This window comes from Muscardinus avellanarius (genome assembly GCF_963383645.1).
Source record: "Muscardinus avellanarius genome assembly, chromosome: 3".
NCBI lineage: Eukaryota > Metazoa > Chordata > Mammalia > Rodentia > Gliridae > Muscardinus > Muscardinus avellanarius.
This window is the reverse complement of record NC_137788.1, coordinates 97,940,784-97,959,380: the sequence shown is the minus strand read 5'-3', so window position 1 is coordinate 97,959,380 and position 18,597 is coordinate 97,940,784. Positions and strand designations below refer to the sequence as shown.

The 18,597-nt window shown below is 43.0% G+C and overlaps 2 protein-coding genes across 2 annotated transcripts in view; both read left to right on the top strand.

The window, feature by feature from the left end:
* The window catches only part of PSMA5 (proteasome 20S subunit alpha 5), a gene marked incomplete at its 5' end in the record, with an annotated part of 32,739 nt that extends 27,998 nt beyond the window's left edge, over positions 1-4,741 (top strand). The window contains one exon of the mRNA XM_080692861.1: positions 4,637-4,741. Coding sequence (XP_080548987.1) covers positions 4,637-4,714 — 78 coding nt within the window. The 3' untranslated portion in view covers positions 4,715-4,741. The remainder of the gene's footprint in view (positions 1-4,636) is intronic.
* Positions 4,742-11,124: 6,383 nt separating this feature from the next.
* SORT1 (sortilin 1) overlaps positions 11,125-18,597 on the top strand; it is a gene marked incomplete at its 3' end in the record, with an annotated part of 94,530 nt that continues 87,057 nt past the window's right edge. The window contains exon 1 of the mRNA XM_080691488.1: positions 11,125-11,485. Coding sequence (XP_080547614.1) covers positions 11,186-11,485 — 300 coding nt within the window. The 5' untranslated portion in view covers positions 11,125-11,185. The remainder of the gene's footprint in view (positions 11,486-18,597) is intronic.

Below are 18,597 nucleotides of genomic sequence, written 5' to 3'. Positions count from 1 at the left end.
CCTGTTCCAAAATAAAGAATAAAAAATAGGGCTGGGAGTGTAGCTCAGAAGTAGAATGCCCCTAGGTTCAATCCCCAGTATGGCAAAAAAAAAAAAAAAATTTGAGGCGAGTGTTTCAGAAAGGTCGAATAATAGTGACCAGCAAATCTGACAAATAGTTATCTCAGCATGGAGCAGTCTCAGGGAAGTAAAAAAAAAGCAAAAATAAATGTAGTGATAAGTAATAGAGGTGAGGCAGTAAAAATATGTCTATATCTTTCGTTTGAAAGAGACATAGCAGTAAAGGATAGATGGAATAACCCTGAGCAATAAAATGTTGCAGAAAACTGGTACGCCTAACATGGATGAATTTCAAAATCATGCTGAGTCTGACATGAAAGAGTACACATTACATAACTCATTTGTATGAAATTCCAGAAGACAAATTTATATGCCGAACTGCAGATTAAAATGAATGCATTCCACTGCATGTAAATAATACCTCCATAAAGTTGATTTTCACAGCTCTCTCCCCAGTGTCTAACATGTTACTTAGTGTATATAAGTAGGTTCTCAAATTTGTTAAGCAAGTGGAAATTGCAATAGAATTTTCAATGGTTTTTTTTTTTTTTTTTTTTTTTTTTTTGGTGGTACTGGGGTTCCTGGAAGCCCGTCTATCTCCGGACTACACTCTCAGACCTATTTTATTTTTGGAAACAGGGTCTCCTAAGCCAGCACGGCTGGCTTCGAACCTGCGCGATCCTCCTGTCTCTGCCTCCCAAGCGCGGGGATTACAAGCGTGCGCCACCACGCCCGGCCTTCAATGGTATTTTCTATTAGTTTTCGTGTGTGTGTGTGTGTGTGTGTGTGTGTGTGTGTGACTGGTAATTTAATTTAGGGGCATTCTACCTCTGAGCTACACCCCCAGCCCTATTTTTTATTCTTTATTTTGAAACAGGGTCTTGCTAAGTTGTGGAGGCCTCGCTAAGTAGCTGAGGCTGGCCATGAACCTGCGATCCTCCTGGCTCAGCCTCTCAAGTACTGGGATTACAAATGTGCACCACCACACCCGGCTCTATTAGGGTTTAATAAAATAAAGTGATCATGAGCTAAACAAGCCTCACAATCAATATACTATATCTAATGGATTAAAGAGACTAGAACAAGCCGGGCTTGGTGGCGCATACTTGTAATCCCAGAATTCCGGAGGCTGAGAATGGAGGATCGCGGTTCGCAGTCAGCCTCAGCTACTTAGTGAGGCCCTCTACAACTCAGTGAGACCCTGTCTCAAAATAAAAAATAGGGCGGTGGTGTAGCTCGGAGGTCAAATGTCCCTGGGGTTCCATCCCCAGATCTGCAAAAAAAAACTAGAACAGTATTTGGAACTTTGGAAATAATATACTCTGCTTGCTTGCTTGCTTGCTTTCTCTCTTTCTTTCTTTCTTTCTTTCTTTCTTTCTTTCTTTCTTTCTTTCTCTCTCTCTCTCTCTCTCTCTTTCTTTCTTTCTTTCTTTCTTTCTTTCTTTCTTTCTTTCTTTCTTTCTTTCTTTCTTTCTTTCTTTCGTTTGAACCCAGAAGCATTTTACCTCTGAGCTATACCCCTAGCCCTATTTTTTCTATTTTGCAATAGGGTCATTCAGTTGCAGAGGGCCTCACAAGTTGCTGAGGCTGGCCATGATCCTTCAATGCTTCTGTCTCAGCCTCCCACGCCCTGGGATTATGGGCATGTGCCACCATGCCCAACTAATTCTCTACTTTTCCTTATATGTGTATACCTACAACAAGATTGTACCTCCGAGCTACATCCCGAGCCCTATTTTTTTTATTCTTTATTTTGAAAAAGTCTCACTGAGTTGCAAGGGGCCTCACTAAGTAGCTGAGGCTGTCTGTGAACCCGGATCCTCCTGTCTCAGCCTTCCAAATGCAATACCATGCCCGGCTGGTCCTATATTTTTTTGTGTGTGATACTGGGGATTGAACCCAGGAACATTCTACCTCGGAGCTCCATTTCTTATTTTGAAACAGGGTCTCACTGAATTTTGGAGGTGCCACTAAGTAGCTGAGGCTGGATGCAAACCTGCAGTCCTCTTTTCCTAGTCTCCCAAGTACTAGGATTGCAGGCCTGTGCCACCACGCTCAGCGAGGTCCTATACTTTTAGCCATTATAGATACTCACTCCCTGTGAGCTCTGACCCCCTCCCTACTCCTCCTCTATTTCATCTCATATTTCATATGCAACCTTTGTTCAAGCCATACAGAATTACCTTGTTTTGCAAATACCTCATGTCTCGTGTTTCTCTGCATTGTGCACATTCAGTCTGCCCTGCCTTTCCTGGAGTGTCTGACGGTTCTTGTCCTGCTTTAACATACGACTCAGTTTCTTCTCCTTGAAGCCTTTCTGAACTCCTCCAAGTCAGTTTTTTACAGATGCTTAGCTCTGTTATATGCCTGGCATGGAAAGATTTTGGCATGCAGCACTCTTAGTAAATAAAACAGACTTTCTTCATCTTTGGATTCCTAGTTCCTAGTAAGGCTGCAAATAGTACATAAATTAGCAGTGGGATAAATGAAAGGAAATACCTGTTTTACCTGCCTCACAGATTTTTTGAAAGTAAGAGATAAATAGAAAAATGCATTTCATGCTTATTATGAATGTATGTAATGAACTTATGTAAATGTATTTATCATGCAAAATTTATCATGCAAATATAAGGGGTTATTTTTACTTATCTATGGATGAGTAACTTCCTGAAGGCAGTACTTGGCGCAAATCCTATGAGTATTGATTTATCAGCATCTTGGTTGTAAAAGATTGTTCTATTCAGAGTTTAGCCAACTTCTGTTTTTTAGCCATGTAATGTTTTGGGTGGGTTTGCTTCTGAGAGTGACATTAAAAGAGAAGTGGCAGAAACATATTTTTAAGTATCCTTGGAATAGAACTCATCATCTACATATAAAATATATCCTCATATTTTATGTAATTGGATATATTCTTGGGGGAGAATCTAGAGAAGACTACAAGCTTTAGGAGAACATTTTTTGGGGGACCCTGGGGATTGAACGCAGAGGCATTCTACCTCCAATCTACACCCCAGCCCGCTTTTATTTATTTGGAAACAGGGTATCATTAGGTTGCTGAGAGCCTCAATAAGTTGCCTGGACTGTCTTTGAACCTATGATCCTCCTGTCTCAGCCTCACAAATACTGGGATTTTAAGTGTGCACCATCACGCCAGCTTAAGAGAACATTTTTTTAAAAAATCTATTCCTAGACTAGGTTATCAGATGTCTTAAGATGTACAATAGTTTTTTTTTGTTGTTTTTTTTTTGCTCCAACTTTACTTATAGATGAGGCAGAAAAATAATAAATGCAACTGAAGTATGCCAATTTTGTGTGTGTGTGTGTGGTACTAGGGGGTGGAACCTGGGAGCTTTCCACTTCCAGGCTATACTCCCAGACCTATTTAATATTTTATTTGGAAACAGGGTCTCACTAAATTGTTGAGAGCCTCACTAAGTAGCTGAGGCTGGCTTCGAACCCGTGCGATCCTCTTGTCTCAGCCTCCCAAGCGTGGGGATTACAAGCGTGCGCCACCACGCCCGGCTGAAGTATGCCAGTTCTATCTGGCAACTTTTAAGTTCTATTAAGTTTTGTTAAAAAGAAAAAAAAAAAAGACAATATAATATATAATGACTTTTAAAACAAACACAAAAGCTTTGGGGCAGATACAAAGTGTCATCTTTTCCTAATACTGCCCAAAATAATGAGATTGTGATCAGCAGAGATGATGAAGTCTGTTAGTTTTGGTTAAAAACAAACTTTTTGTTATGCTGCCACATAGACAATGTTAGAAAAAATATCTAACAATAATAGTTAATAGTTATTTGGTGTTTTTTACGTTCCAGGCAATGTTTTAAACACTCTTCACATACCATTTAATCCTCACAAGTACTCTATAAGTATTTTTTTATCCCCATCTTACAGATAAGGAAGTGAGGCGCAGAGTGGCTGAGTACCCTGAGATCACACACACAAACTCAACTTGAAAGTATATAAAAGAAGCCGGGCGTGGTGGCACACGGTTGTAATCCCAGTACTTGGTAGGCTGAGACAGGAAGATTGCAGGTTTAAGGCCACCCTCAGCAAGTAGTGAGACTCTAAGCAACTCTAGAGAGATCCTGTTTCAAAAATAAAAATAAAATAGGGCTGGAGGTGTAGCTCAGAGGTAGAATACCCATGGCTTCAATTCCCAGTACCACAAGAAGGAATGAAGGAAGGGAGAGAGGGAGGAAAGAGAAAGTGTATATATATTTCTAAAGGCATCTTTTAACAGAAAAAAAGTATTGAGTCCATGTACTTTGCTGCTGCGCTTTTGTGATTCTTGTTAAAGTAACTTCGAGAAGGAACAATGATACTAGGCATTTGGTTAACTATGATGTGCTAAGTTAACCTCAAAATAGAAGATTTGGTCAATAGAATTTTTATTTTGTAGTCAGAGAGCTATTTTAGGGCCCTGCTGTCTGGAAAGGATATCGCTGGGACAGCAGGTCCCTTAGCTCCTAATGAACAGCTGCATCACCACACACCCTCTCCAGACTGCTGGGGCCAGAGGCGGGAAATCGAGCCCAGCTTCTAAACCCCTCTGTTTGCTTTCCAGCTAGCCACCGTGCAGCCTGGCCAGAATTTCCACATGTTCACAAAGGAAGAACTCGAAGAGGTTATCAAGGACATTTAAAGAAGAGTGATCCTCAGAACTTCTCTGGGACAATTTCAGTTCTTTTGATTGCCCTTACATTTCCAGCTCCTATTCTTTGGAAAATATCCAATGTCTGTGTATTTTTTTTATGATGTCTGTACATAAAGACAGTTCTGAAATAAAATTTTAAAATATTTGTTCATGGTCTATCCTCTTACAATGCATTCCTTATGTGAGCAGGCAAAAAGGATGGTGGTATTAATATCCCTGTTCTATGAGAATGTCTATTTTAAAATTAGAGATGGGCATGGTGGCACATACCTATAATCCCAGTACTTGGTAGGCTAAGACAAGAGGATTGCAGGTTCACGGCCAGCCTCAGCTACTTAGTGAGCCCCTCTGCAACTTAGTAAGACCCTATTTCCAAATTAAAAAAAAAAAAAAAATAGGCCCAAGAGTGTATCTTTTTTTTTTCTTTCTTTCTTTCTTTTTTTGGTGGTACTGGGGTTCCTAGAAGCCCTTCTACCTCCAGGCTACACTCCCAGACCTACTTTTTATATTTTTATTTGGAAAGAGGACTCTTACGCCAGCGCGCTGGCTTTGAACCTGTGCGATCCTCCTGTCTCCATCTCCCAAACGCAGGGATTACAAGCGTATGCCACCACGCCCGATGGCCATGAATTTCTTTTTTTTCTTTTTTTTTTTTTTTTGCGGGTCTGAGGATGGAACCCAGGGGCATTTGACCTCTGAGTTACACCCCCTGCCCTATTTTTTGTTCTTTATTTTGAAACCGGGTCTCACTGAGTTGCAGAGGGCCTCACTAAGTAGCTGAGGCTGTCCGCGAACCGCGATCCTCCAGTCTCAGCCTCCCAAATGCTGGGATTACAAGTGTGCGCCACCACGCCCGGCTGGCCATGAATTTCTTGATGTTGGTAAATTAACTCAAACTAGTCCACCTCCTCCCAGTGGTTAATAGGTGTTAGTTCGTATGACTAAATCCATTCTAGTCCTGTAATTTCTACTAAGTAAATGTGTATTCAAGCTGCTTTCTTTATATGAAGGAAATGCAATTGATTGATCATTAAAAGAACACATTTTAGAGTCCTCCAAACCCTGATGGGTTGGAATAAGCCATTTCCAATACTGTGTTAGTTCTTGTGTCTTGATGGACGATTTGGAAAGAGACTTCCTTTTTTATGAACTTAAGAAATATAAAAGAATTAAATCATGACCTTGGCCTCATTCATTTGGCAATCATTTATAAATCTCAGCCATATCAGTAAGAGGACTGTAAAATTCAGAAGTAGTTTATGACTAGAATATACTACTCCCATTAGAGCTACTATCATGAAGGGGCTGGCGGTGCATAGCTCAGTGATAGAGCACTCAGCTGGCATGCATGAGGCCCTGGGTTTGATCCCCAGCAACACGTACACAAACACCACGGTGAATTCCCTCAGGTGGACTAATGCTCTTACTGTATGACTCCAGACATTGCTTCTTGGCATTTAGGCTAAGATCAAGTGAAGACTCCAGAGAGCGCTTCTCCAAATAGGTATAATGTGAGTATATACCAAGGAGGAGGATATAGACAAATTAGGAAGACTGTCCTTACCAGACACCAGAACTTCTAGTACTTTGGTCTTGCACTTTTCAGCCTCCAGAACTGAAAAATAAATGTTTTAAAAAAAAAAAAAAAGCAACAGCCGGGCGTGGTGGCGCACACTTGTAATCCCAGTACTTGGGAGCTTGAGACAGGAGGATTACAGGTCTGTGACCAGCCTCAGCTACCTAGGCCCTTCACAACTTAGTGAGACCTTGTTTCAAAATAAAGAGGGCTAGGGATATAGGTTAGAGGTAGAATTCCCCTGAGTTCAATCCCCAATACCGTAAAAAAGAAAAAAGTAACTATTGGAGTATGATGAATTCATACTAAATTTATTTATCTTTGGTGGTACTGGGGTTCCTGGAAACCCTTCTACCTCCGGGCTACACTCCCTGACCTATTTTTTTTTTTATATTTTAATTTGGAAACAAGGTCTCCTAAGCCAGTGCGGCTGGCTTCGAACCTACGCGATCCTCCTGTCTCCACCTCACAAGCGCGGGGATTACAAGCGTGTGCCACCACTCCCGCCCATACTAAATTTATACTGTATGGTTCCAGGGCTGTGGCAGGGGTTTGGGGAGTTAGATGCATTTGGATTTTGGTAACACTTGGAAGAAAGAAATCTTGTAGGTATATACATATAAGGAAAAGTAGGAGGACTGAAGGATCATGGCCAGCCTCAGCAACTTGTGAGGCCCTCTGCAACTGAATGACCCTATTTCAAAATAGAAAAAATAGGACTAGGAGTGTTGCTCAGAGGTAAAATGCTTCTGGGGTTCAAACTCTTAAAAAAAAAAAAAAAACCAGAGTATATTATTACCAAAGTTCCAAATACTGTTCTAGTCTTTTTTTTTTTTTTTTGCAGATCTGGGGATGGAACCCAGGGACATTCGACCTCCGAGCTACACCCCCGCCCTATTTTTTGTTTTTTATTTTGAGACAGGGTCTCACTGAGTTGTAGAGGGCCTCACTAAGTAGCTGAGGCTGTCTGCGAACCGTGATCCTCCATTCTCAGCCTCCGGAATGCTGGGATTACAAGTACAAGCGTGCGCCACCACGCCCGGCTTGTTCTAGTCTCTTTAATCCATTAGATATAGTATGTTGATTGTGAGGCTTGTTTAGCTCATGATCACTTTATTTTATTAAACCCTAATAGAGCCGGGTGTGGTGGTGCACATTTGTAATCCCAGTACTTGAGAGGCTGAAGCCAGGAGGCTCACAGGTTCATGGCCAGCCTCAGCTACTTAGCGAGGCCTCCACAACTTAGTGAGACCCTGTTTCAAAATAATGAATAAAAAATAGGGCTGTTTCAAAAATAGAATAAAAAATGTAGCTCGGAGGTAGAATGCCTCTAAATTAAATTCCGAGTGTCGCACACACACACACAAAAAACTAATAGAAAATACCATTGAGAATTCTATTGCAATTTCCACTTGCTTAACAAATATATTGAGAACCTACTTATATACACCAAGTAATATGTTAGACACTGGGGAAAGAGCTGTGAAAATGCTATCTAGTCTTCATATAGTCTATGAAACACACATGGTGGGAAGAACCTGATAAATGATAATCCCTTTTTAATTATTTTTAATTTTTAAATTTTTTTTGCAGGTCTGGGGATGGAACCCAGGGGCATTCGACCTCCGAGCTACATCTCCTGTCCATTTTTTATTCTTTATTTTGAAACAGGGTCTCACTGAGTTGCAAAGGGCCTCACTAAGTAGTAGCTGAGGCTGGCTACAAACCATGATCCTCTTGTCTCAGCCTCCTGAATGCTCAGATTACGAGTGTGCGCTACCACACCCAGCTGATAATCCCTTCAACACTAGGTTAATGCAAAAATGTATAAAGCACATGCTGCTTTGGAGAGAAGTGAGTTGTACCTCTGAATCACATGCAATGTATAGAGAAACAAAACCTAAGAAATAATTCAGCCTAGCTCTCTTAGCTTCTGCTTACAACTACTTACCTCCCACTGTCTGTGCAATATAACAATGCAAATGTACCTTAGACTATAACTGAGAAAGCAAAGGTTATACCCTATATAATGTGCATTCTTTAAAGAGAGAAATTTGATATTCTGTATAATATTAAAACAAGCTTTCTTGCATCAGATTATTGGAGGGAAGAAGTACTGGGGATTGAACCCAGGAGTGTTGTTACCTCTGAGCTAGACCCTCCAGTCCTATTTTATTATTATTTTTTACCTTGAACAGGGTCTTACTAAATTGCTGAGGGCTTTGATGAGCTGCTGAGGCTGACAGAAGTGTGCCACTGCACATGCCCAGAAAAATAGTCTTACTAGGAAAGGTAATGACTTTGTAATGTGTAATTGCTTTATATTAGTCTTTCTTCTATAGTTTTATTTTGGAGAAAAGTATGGTTTTTAGTAATAAAGTAAACTTAAATTTTTTAATTCTGCAAGTAAGATGAGATCTTATTGTAGTCTTTTACATAGAACTGGCAGTATACAAAAGTATAACTTTTGTATTTTGTGTTCTGTGATTAGACAAAAGTGAAATAGCAAAACACTTTTCACTCAAAACTTTTCTCTCAGCCGGGCGTGGTGGCGCACCCTTATAATCCCTGTGTTTGGGAGGCTGAGACAGGAGGATTGCACAGGTTTGAAGCCAGCCTCAGCAACTTAGTGAGATATTGTTTCCAAATAAAATATAAAATGGGTCTGGGAGTATAGCCTGGAGATAGAAAGCCTCTGGGTTCCACCCCCAGTACCACCAAACAAAACCAACCAAACAAACAAAAAACACTTTTCTCTCAGTTCCATACACAAGGTACCATGTCCCCAACAGCTGATGCTGTTTAAGAAAATACTGTAAACATATAACTAGCAGCCACACATTAAAAGGGGCAGGTAGTACAGACCAGTACAACAAATTTAATAGTAAAGAGTGCATTTGGTGGCCAGGCGTGGTGGTGCAGGCCTATAATCCCAGTATTAGGGAGGCTGAGACAGGAGGATCACAGTTTTCAGACAGCCTCAGCTACTTAGGCCCTTTGCAACTCAGTTTGACCTTTGACAAAAAAAATAAAGAATAAAACATAGGGCTGGGGGTGTAGCTCAGTAGGTAGAGCTATGTGTTCCACCCCCCATACCTCAAAAAATAAAAATAAATTAAAAATAAAATAGGCCTAGGGTGTAGCTCTGAGGAAGAACGCCTGGGTTCAACATTTAATACTAGAAAAAAATATATTTAGTAATTTTTCCAGGAGATGGCACTGTTGAGTTGACTTTTTCTTTTCAGACAGTAAGACAATAGACCATTCATCTTTGTCACCCAAACAAAGAAATATTCCTTTATAGCCCCTCTTCCTCCTCCTCCCAACCAATCACATGCTACTGGAACTGACTGTCTTGTGATCTACTCCATAGTTGGCATGGATTAAAAATTGAACTTTATTTTAAAATGTTACATAGTAGTCACAGAAAAGAACAAATTGTTTGCATTTCATGAGCAATATCTTTTAGTCCAGTAGCTTGAGAACTTGGGAGGACTATTCTGCACAGATGACATTCAAAAACTTTTTACTTCTGACTATGGTAGTTTTTGGGAAAAATGCAAATTGGTAAATCTTCTTGTTTGCAAGTTAACATGACCAGTATTTTGATGTAAATGTTGGGTTGAGTGCACTGCACCACTCTGCTCTACAAATTAATATACTTTCCTTGAATTTACTGCTAGTTTACAGTTAAAAGTGATTTTATGTTGCTTTTTTTGGGCATACCATTTTGCGTATTTTCTATCTTTTCTAACATTTTGCATATTTTATATCTTTCTGTTACCTTTTCTAGTGAACAACTTCTAGCCTTTGGAAAGGATGGAGTCAAATATTTTATATCTTTCTGTTACCTTTTCTACTGAACAACTTCTAGCCTTTGGAAAGGATGGAGTCAATAAAGCCAAGGATTCAGAACCGGTTCCACCAGCGCTGCATGTTTTTAAAAGTTGTGTGCGCAGCTTCTGCGATAAAGAGAACAGTGCAGGGGGTTTTATTTATTGGAAGTGGGCGCTAGTTTGGTTCATATACTGGAACCAAACTTGTGCAGTGCACTCACTGCAGGACCGAGGCCCTTGGTCAAGATGCGTGTGCACCTATGAAATGCGCAAGTATAAAGTAGGCATCAGGCAATTCTCTTGCGCCCTTTACCTGCCCCTGATGCCTAAGCTACATTCGAAGTCCAGAAAAGCCACACTAATTCTGCCTTTGGCCTACCTCCCTGCAGAAGAGGAAGGCAAGTGAGGGCCAAACGTCCTGGAAGGACTTCTTCAGCCTCGCAGGAGTCAGATGACCTGTTATCTGCCTGCCTCCGTGGGATTTGGCCCATACCAATTCCCGTTCGCCTTCTGGGCAGCAAGGCGCCTGCCTCCGCGATGGGCGCGGGAGCGCGCGGCAGTCAGAAGCCCCCTGCCCCTCCCCAGCTGAGCGAGCCCAGGGATTCCCTGAGATTTCCCGCCGCCGCCTGCGCCGAAAAAGCGTTTCTGGGGGAGCGGAGGGGGCCCCCAACCCCAGCTCGCGGGTGCCCGGGGGTCGCAGCGCCGGGGGGCTCGGCGGGAAGGCAGGCAGAGCTCCGACGCCCACCCGGGAAGCCGGGCCCCGGAGACGCCGCGCGAGGGTGGGGATGACCTCAGCCGTCGCTGCCACGTTCCAGCCAATCAGTCCCGCGTCTTGGCATCCGAATCCAGGACCCCCGAGGCCGGAGGCGACGCGAGCCAATGAGGAGTGGGCCTGGGGAGACGGGCGGGCGGGCAGCCTATGGGCGCCGGGAGGCGGGCCGCGCGTCTCCAGGCAGCGGGCCGGCCGGGGGTGTGGCGCGGCGCGGCGCCGGCGGGGGTGGGCGGGCGCCGGGCGGCAGGTGTCAGCGGCGTCGGCATTCGGCGGCGATGGAGCGGCCCCGGGGAGCTGCGGACGGCCTCTCGCGCTGGCCCCACGGCCTCGGCCTGCTGCTGCTGCTGCTGCCGCTGCTGCCGCCGGCCGCCCTGGGCCAGGACCGGCTGGACGCGCCGCCGCCGCCCGCCGCGCCGCTGCCGCGCTGGGCCGGGCCGGTCGGGGTGAGCTGGGGGCTGCGCGCCGCCGCCCCGGGCCCCCGCGGAGGCCGTTGGCGCCGCAGCGCGCAGGGCGACGACGACGGCTGCGCCGGGGTCCCGGGCTTCGCCGCCAAGCTGGCCAACAACACGCACCAGGTGAGCGGCCGCGGGCGGCGGGGGCGCTGCGGCCCGAGCGGCGTCACAGGGCGGCCGCCGGCGGCGCCGCGTTCGCTCCGTTGTTTCGTGTTTGTTTTTGAAGTTGTCACAATACTCTCCAGAGTCGTCGTCGTTTCCCGGCCGGGTCAATAAACAGATTCAGTGACGCGATCCCCTTCCGGGAAGCTGGAGGAATCATTACCTTAAGTGCCTACCGGAGAAGTTGGGCGGCCCCGAGGCAGAGGGGTGCCCTCTTGGGTCAGGACTTTCAGGGTGGTTGGGGCGAGTGTGCAGAAATCCCCGGGCAGTTGTGAGGTCACGGCGGCGTGTATCTTAATAAAGGAACGGGCAGGGGAGTGGGATGACATTGAAACGGAGCCATGAAATGTGACCATTTCTCTGTGCCTAAAAACGGTTCAAGCTGTTTTTCTGGATGCAGGCACAGAACCCTAGGACTTGACCCAAAATGACCTTGAGAGGCTGGCGGAACCCAAAGTCCTACGAGAACAGGTTCTCTGGGACCTGGAGTAGGCGGAGGGCTGCCAACACCAGTTGCAAGATAGGACACAATTATCCCCAAGTTCCACCTGGGCCAAGTTGCTGGGTAGGAACTGTTCCACCAAGATTCATTCAGGGTTACAACTATCCGGCCCCCTGTTTCCCCTCTACCCTCGCCGCAGAACTCTTTGCATCAGGGAGACAGATTTGAGCCTTCCTCCTGTTTTCTTGTCAGTCCACCCACAAGAAATCTTTTTTGCAAAAGCCATAGCGTTGGCTTCTGTGTGCATCCCGTCATGAGCTATTGGCTCAGTCGCATCATCCTTATTTTCTAATACTGGGGATTGAGCCCAGGGTCGTTCTGCCACTGAGCTATATCCCTAGACCTTTATATTTTTATTTTTATTTTGCGGTACTGGGGATGGAACCCAGGGATATTGTGCCTCCGAGCTACACCCCTTGCCCTACTTTTTAGTTTTTTTTATTTTTTTATTTTTGAAACAGGGTCTTACTGAGTTGCAAAGGGCCTCGCTGTGGAGCTGGGACTGTCTGCAAACCATGATCCTCCGGTCTCTGCCTCCTGAATGCTGGGATTACAAGTGTGCACCACCACACCGGCTCCCAGACCCTTTTATTTTATTCTGAGACAAGTTCTTATTAAGTTGATGAGGCTGGCCTGGAACTTGTGATCCTCCTGCCTTAGCCTCCCGAGTTACTGGGCTTGCAGGTGTACATCACCGTGCCTGGCTCAATCAAATATTATTTACATGATCTCTTCTTCAAAACTGACCATCTACCCTGGTATTGAACTCTGACCAGATGTCTTTATTCTATTGTGGCAAGATTTCCAATGGCTAAGAAACACATTGCAGATATTCTGCTTTAAGCCAGTTCATGGTGCAAAGACTTTCAATATTGTGGCATTTCTGTCCATAGGGAGAAGCAACTCAACCTTTGGCACACTACTAGATTGAGAAAATTGTTAGAAAAGTCCTGGCTCCTTGCTTCAGTACAGCTTGGGTATCTTCCTCATTTTGTTTCCTCCTAAAATTAACAATTGTGGCAACCCACATTTGTGAAATGTATTTTCACTTCAGTATATTTTCTCCTCATGTCTTTTTCTCTTTCAAAGAGTTGCGCATGGAGGCAGATGGGTGGCTGCGCGCTCTACCTGCACTTGCCCTTGTGTAACCGCATTCCATCCAGCATCATCAAGTCAGTGCCTCCTTGGACTATTTTTCTGGACCTTTCTTGTTACCTGTGACATAATTCTCAGATCTGGGGACATGAGGCACTTGAAGTTAGAGTACAAGTATTCAAGGATAAGTGTGCATTATAATGCAGTCCCAGCAACTGCCATATGAAGGTAACTGAGCTAGCTAGTGCTCTGAAGGGTGGGGCAGCTTAGGTACAGATAGGGTGGAGTGAGCACTGAGAAATCTTCCTATTTGATGAGAAGAAAAAAATAGAATTATGTAACTGCCTTTTCACAGTGAGAAGTTGAGAAAGACTTTACAACACTGACTTACAGGGGGACCGCGTCTTCCTTGAGCCAGCCAGACTCAAGGAAGACCCCCTGCTCTAGTTTTTATTCTTTATTTTGAAACAGGGTCTCACTAAGTTGCAGAGGGCCTCACTAAGTAGCTGAGGCTGTCTGCAAACCATGATCCTCCTGTCTCAGTCTCCCAAATGCTGGGATTACAAGTGTTGCACCACCACACCCGGCGATATGTCATTTTATTGATTCCAAAGCAAGAGAATAAGATGAGTGCGAGGGGATCTGAAACCATCCATTCTTTAAAATCCATATATAAAGAAATTTCCCTTTGGTTCTTTTATTTTCCTTTTTTCTTTCTCTTCTTTTTGGGTACTGGGCATTGAACCCAGGGGCATTCTACCTCTGAGCTATACTCCCAACTCTATTTTACTTTTTTTTTTTTTTTAATTTTGAAACAGGATCTCTAAGCTAGTGAAGGCCTCCATGGCTAAAGCTGACCTTGAACCTGGGATCCTCCTGTCTCAGCCTCTCAAGTACTGGCATTACAGGCATGTGCCACCCCAGTAGCTGCTATTTTGTTTCTTGTTGTTTGTTTTTTAGATTTTTTCTTCAGTGTTATTTCAGTAACCTTATTTAAAATAGCTATTTTCAAGCCAGGTGTGGTGGTACATGCTTGTAATCCCAGTACTTGGGAGGCTGAGAAAGGAGTATTGCAGTTTTGGGGCCAGCCTCAGCTATGTAGTGAAGCCCTCCAACAACTTAGTGAGACCTTGTTTCAAAGTAAAGAATAAAAAAATAGGGCTGGGGGTGTAGCTTGGAGGTAGAATGTCCCTGGGTCAATCCCCAGTACCTTAAAAAAAAAAGTTACATTTGTAGTTATTACTAAACAATAGTCTCTTCAGAGATTGCATCCTTTTTATGTAATTTGTATTTGATTAAAAAAAAGAGTGAAGCCTTTGTTAATAACCTTCACCATAGATATGATTCAGTAAAATAGCTCTTAAAGGTTCTGCTTCCTTGATTAGGAATTGTTATATAGTAGTCTGATTTTCAGTTCTGTATTTTTAGAAGTCATGATAAATGATCCTGAAGAGATGTAGTAGTTTGGGTCCTTTAAAAGAGTGCAAAATTAAAGTATTAGCATGACAGGACAACTTTTTATCTCATGGTATATATACTTTTGTACAGATATATAAAGTGCTATTTAGAGTCGTTTCTCCTATATAATACAATAGGATTTAAACCCAAGAAAAATCGAAAGTTCTTGGTTCTCCTCTTCCTTCTTACAACTTGAAGCTGTTCTTTTCAAGCCACATTAATTTATATAATCAGTATATGCCAGTGCCCTCCAAAAGCCCAGATCTAGGGGTAGGGGGATTGCCAGGTTACAAAGAAAAGATCATTCAGACTGTAGAATGAAAAGCCTCAAAAGGTTTTAACAAGTCTCCTAGACCTTTTCCATGGCTCATGAGAATATATCAACATTTAACTAATCTTCCTAAGAAAGCAAAGTAGAGCTAAAACATGACAGTGCTTTTATGGTATGGTTTTAGGAGATCTGTTTCCTAAGGCTCAAGCTCCTTTGCTTTTAAAACTCAACAGGTTATTTTCTTTGCCCAAGCCTCCCTGTCTCCCTTTTAGATGTTTTAGATGTTTCCTTTTATATCCATTCTTTTCGATCTTGATTTTAAGTCTATTTCAAATATTTTGGGATTGTTATGGACCATACACATTTTTCACATAGAAGGCATAATGATTAGGTACTCTATTATGGGATATGAAGAAGGTGAGGGAAAGATTTTTTTTCTCATTATAGTATTTTCGTGTGTATGGGCTTGTGGTGCTGGAGATGAAAACCCGGGGCATTCTACCTTTGTGTTACACCCCCAGCCTTAGTTTATTATTTTATTTGGAAACAAGGCTTCATTAAGTTGTAAGGGATTCACTAAGTTGCTGAGGCTGGCTGCGAACCTACAATCCTCCTGTTTCAGCCTCCCAAGTACTAGGATTACAAGTGTGTGCCACCACGCCCAGCTGTTATAGTATTATAAATATAATAGACTCATAAGAAAGACTGTGAGAATAAAAATATTACTCAAAACAGAAAACAAAAGGAATGACGAGAGGAAGAAGAAATGTAACTACTTGCTCTTTTATCAAAAATTATGCTTCCTCATTTTATTTTGAGGGTTTGACATACCATGGGAAGGCAGTCCAGCATTGTGGAGACTTTGGGGTCAGCCTGTCAACATTTGGAACCTGGCTATGTTACTTATTTTCTGTTTTATCATGAGTAAGTTCCTTAGGCCCTCTGTGTCCCCATTTCTGATGTATAAAAAGGAGATAATATTTCATTCATGGGGTAGTTATGAGAAATAAATGAGTGTGCATATAAAATGTATGAGATATTAACTCACTAGAACAATGTCTGGCATCTAGTTAGCACTCAATATGTAATTAACTATTATTTTTTATTATTAGAGATAATTCATGAATGTTGTTTTCTTAAATTCAATAGTCTTATTTTTGCTTTTAGCCCCAAATGGTTTCCAGGCCACAGATTGTGGCTGAATCGTTTTTTTCAAGTGCTTGGAGTGTTCACAACATTTGTACATGAGAGAACTTTTGTACATGAGAGAAATTGAGCAGGCAGGCCCAGGTTTCAGTAATGTTGGCTACTCAGTTGGGTTGCTTCAAAACATTCCCGATGTAAACACTCCTCTGAGATAGGCATGACGCTCTGTCTTAAGTAGTTGAAATGCCTGGGCCACGGTTAGAGTGGTGGCTGACATAATTTCCTTATTTCTCATTCCTGTGCACAGACCATTTGACAATTTCCTTAGAGCTTTTCAACCGATGACAAATGAAGCCAGAGACTGTTGCTTATGTTCCCTCCTCTCTCCACTTACAATTTTTTAAGTAAAACTTCCCAATTCCTATCCTAGCATCAAAGCATCTGGCTGCTTAAATAAACAGGCCCTGTTGGGAGGCTGTTATATGTGCCGCCGTCAGCTTGTAGAAGAATGTGTGTGTTTGTTAGTGGCACTGGCTGAGCAGAGTCCAGGCTGACAGGACCCAAAGCGCCTGTTGGTGTCTGTAGAGCTGCTGCTCCCAGCCTGCTGTTGTGGATCCCGACCTTTGAAACACCTGATAATCTGAAGGTTGGTGAGTGCCTTGCACGGCCCCAGAATTTCCTGACTGCCTCATTTATTCCAGCACTTAGGCTTTCTTCACTCTGCCTTTCTCAGCATCCCACTTCTGCCCTTTACCAAATATTCTGTTAAGCCTGTTTCTCCCATTCACTTTGGGCCAAGGCACAGGAATTCTGAAGGCTCTCCTGGGTCCTGGTTGAGTAGAGTGAGCAAAATCCTCGTGAAGAGCCCTCGACCAACTGTGCATGGTGGCGCACACTTGTGATCTCAGTACTTGGTAGGCTGAGACAGAAGATCACAGATTGTAGGCCAGGTTGGGCAACTTAGCAAAACCCAGTTTCAAAATAAAAAGGGCTGGGAGTGTAGCTGAGAGGTAGATTGCCCTGGGTTCAGACCCCACTGGGGCACATACACATACTAAAAAAGTTCTGTCATGCAGTGTAACGGTTAGACCTTTGACCCCAAAAGGGATGTGTAAGAAGACAATGTGTGCGTTAGGGATTCCTGTATGGCCTATGAGCAGATTTGATGAAGTCTTGTTTACATGGGGAAAGGTTAGTTTTCATCTAAAGTTTGGTTGAGGTGAGAGTAGAAAGCCATCCAGGTTTGACACATGGCTCGAAGGGAACACACTGTAACAATTTGGTAAATTCTCTTCTGGCTCTGAGCATACTGATTTTTAATTCAAAATTTGAATTTTATCTCTGCTTGTGAAAATAATTGGAAGAGGCTTATGTTCTGGTTAGTTTCTAATGGCTGTTTTCTTTCTGTAATAATGATAATAGGTTCTCCCCCTGCTGTTGTGATGTTTTCTTTCCTGTCAGGTTCACAGATGCTGTTAACAGTTTCTTCTGCACTTGGCCCATTTGCAATCAGCTCTTGTTAACAGGCAGCAGACCCTTAGACACTGCAGAAGCTGTGCTCCCCAACTTTCTCCTAGTTGGCCTGTTACCCTTTGTGAGCATGCCAGGCTGCATACCCAGCTGCAGCCAGGCACAGGTCTGCGGGGATGAACATTTCCTTTTCTTCCTCCCTTCTTACTCTTCTTCCCCCTCAATTCCCATCTTTACAGAAAATGAACTTCATTTTGAGAATGGAGAAATGAATCTCAGATGTTTTTTAATGAAGAAGAGCTAATATTAAGGCAGATGAAACCATCAATTAGTTCTAGAAATCTTTGTTATATAGCAGTGGTTCCAAAAATAACATGAAATAGCTACTGAATTTGTAAATTTCTGTTTTCAGTTCCCTTTCTCTGCCTTTATAAGCAATGTTTCTATTGTCTCTTTGACCCCTCTTTTAGAAACTTGTTAGAAACTCATTGTGCCCACTCTGTGGCCTCCTTGATCTGTATGTAGGTGGGTTTTAGGAGTAATGGTGCTTGAGGAACAAGCTGATCCATTTCAGTCAACTCTGTGCAGCTTTTTTGTTGTTTAATGGTGGCTACAAAGTTGGGTTAGTAATATGTGGCTTTGAGCTGGTGTGTTGAATGAATGGAAATGACAGGCTCATCACAACTATAGAGATTGTTAGGTGAATACTGTGCATGTGGGTTTATTTAAAGATCGAGGCTATTTTTCCTTCTCTACCCCCAACCCAGCCTCAGGAAACCACAGTAAAAACAAAATCCTTCCATTCAGAACCTCTGGTTCTGCTGAGATTATTCTTTGTGAATGTAATTTATTTTCTGTTTTATATTTCAGTCTTTGGCCCTCAGTTTCTCATCTACAACAGGGGAAGTTTTGGACTAGCTTTAAAATGTCTAAAAAAATTTCTGTGATTCAAGTAGAAGAGGCCAGAGGTTGTGATCACAAATGTTTATTGGTTGATTCCAAATTTAGAAATAAATTGTGGCCACGCAGTTTCCTAGCCAAACTTGAACATAGCATGGATTTCACATCTGGGGGTGATTTGTTACCACCTCCAGAACTTGCTGCAGTGAAATATGAGTGTTTTTAAAAGAT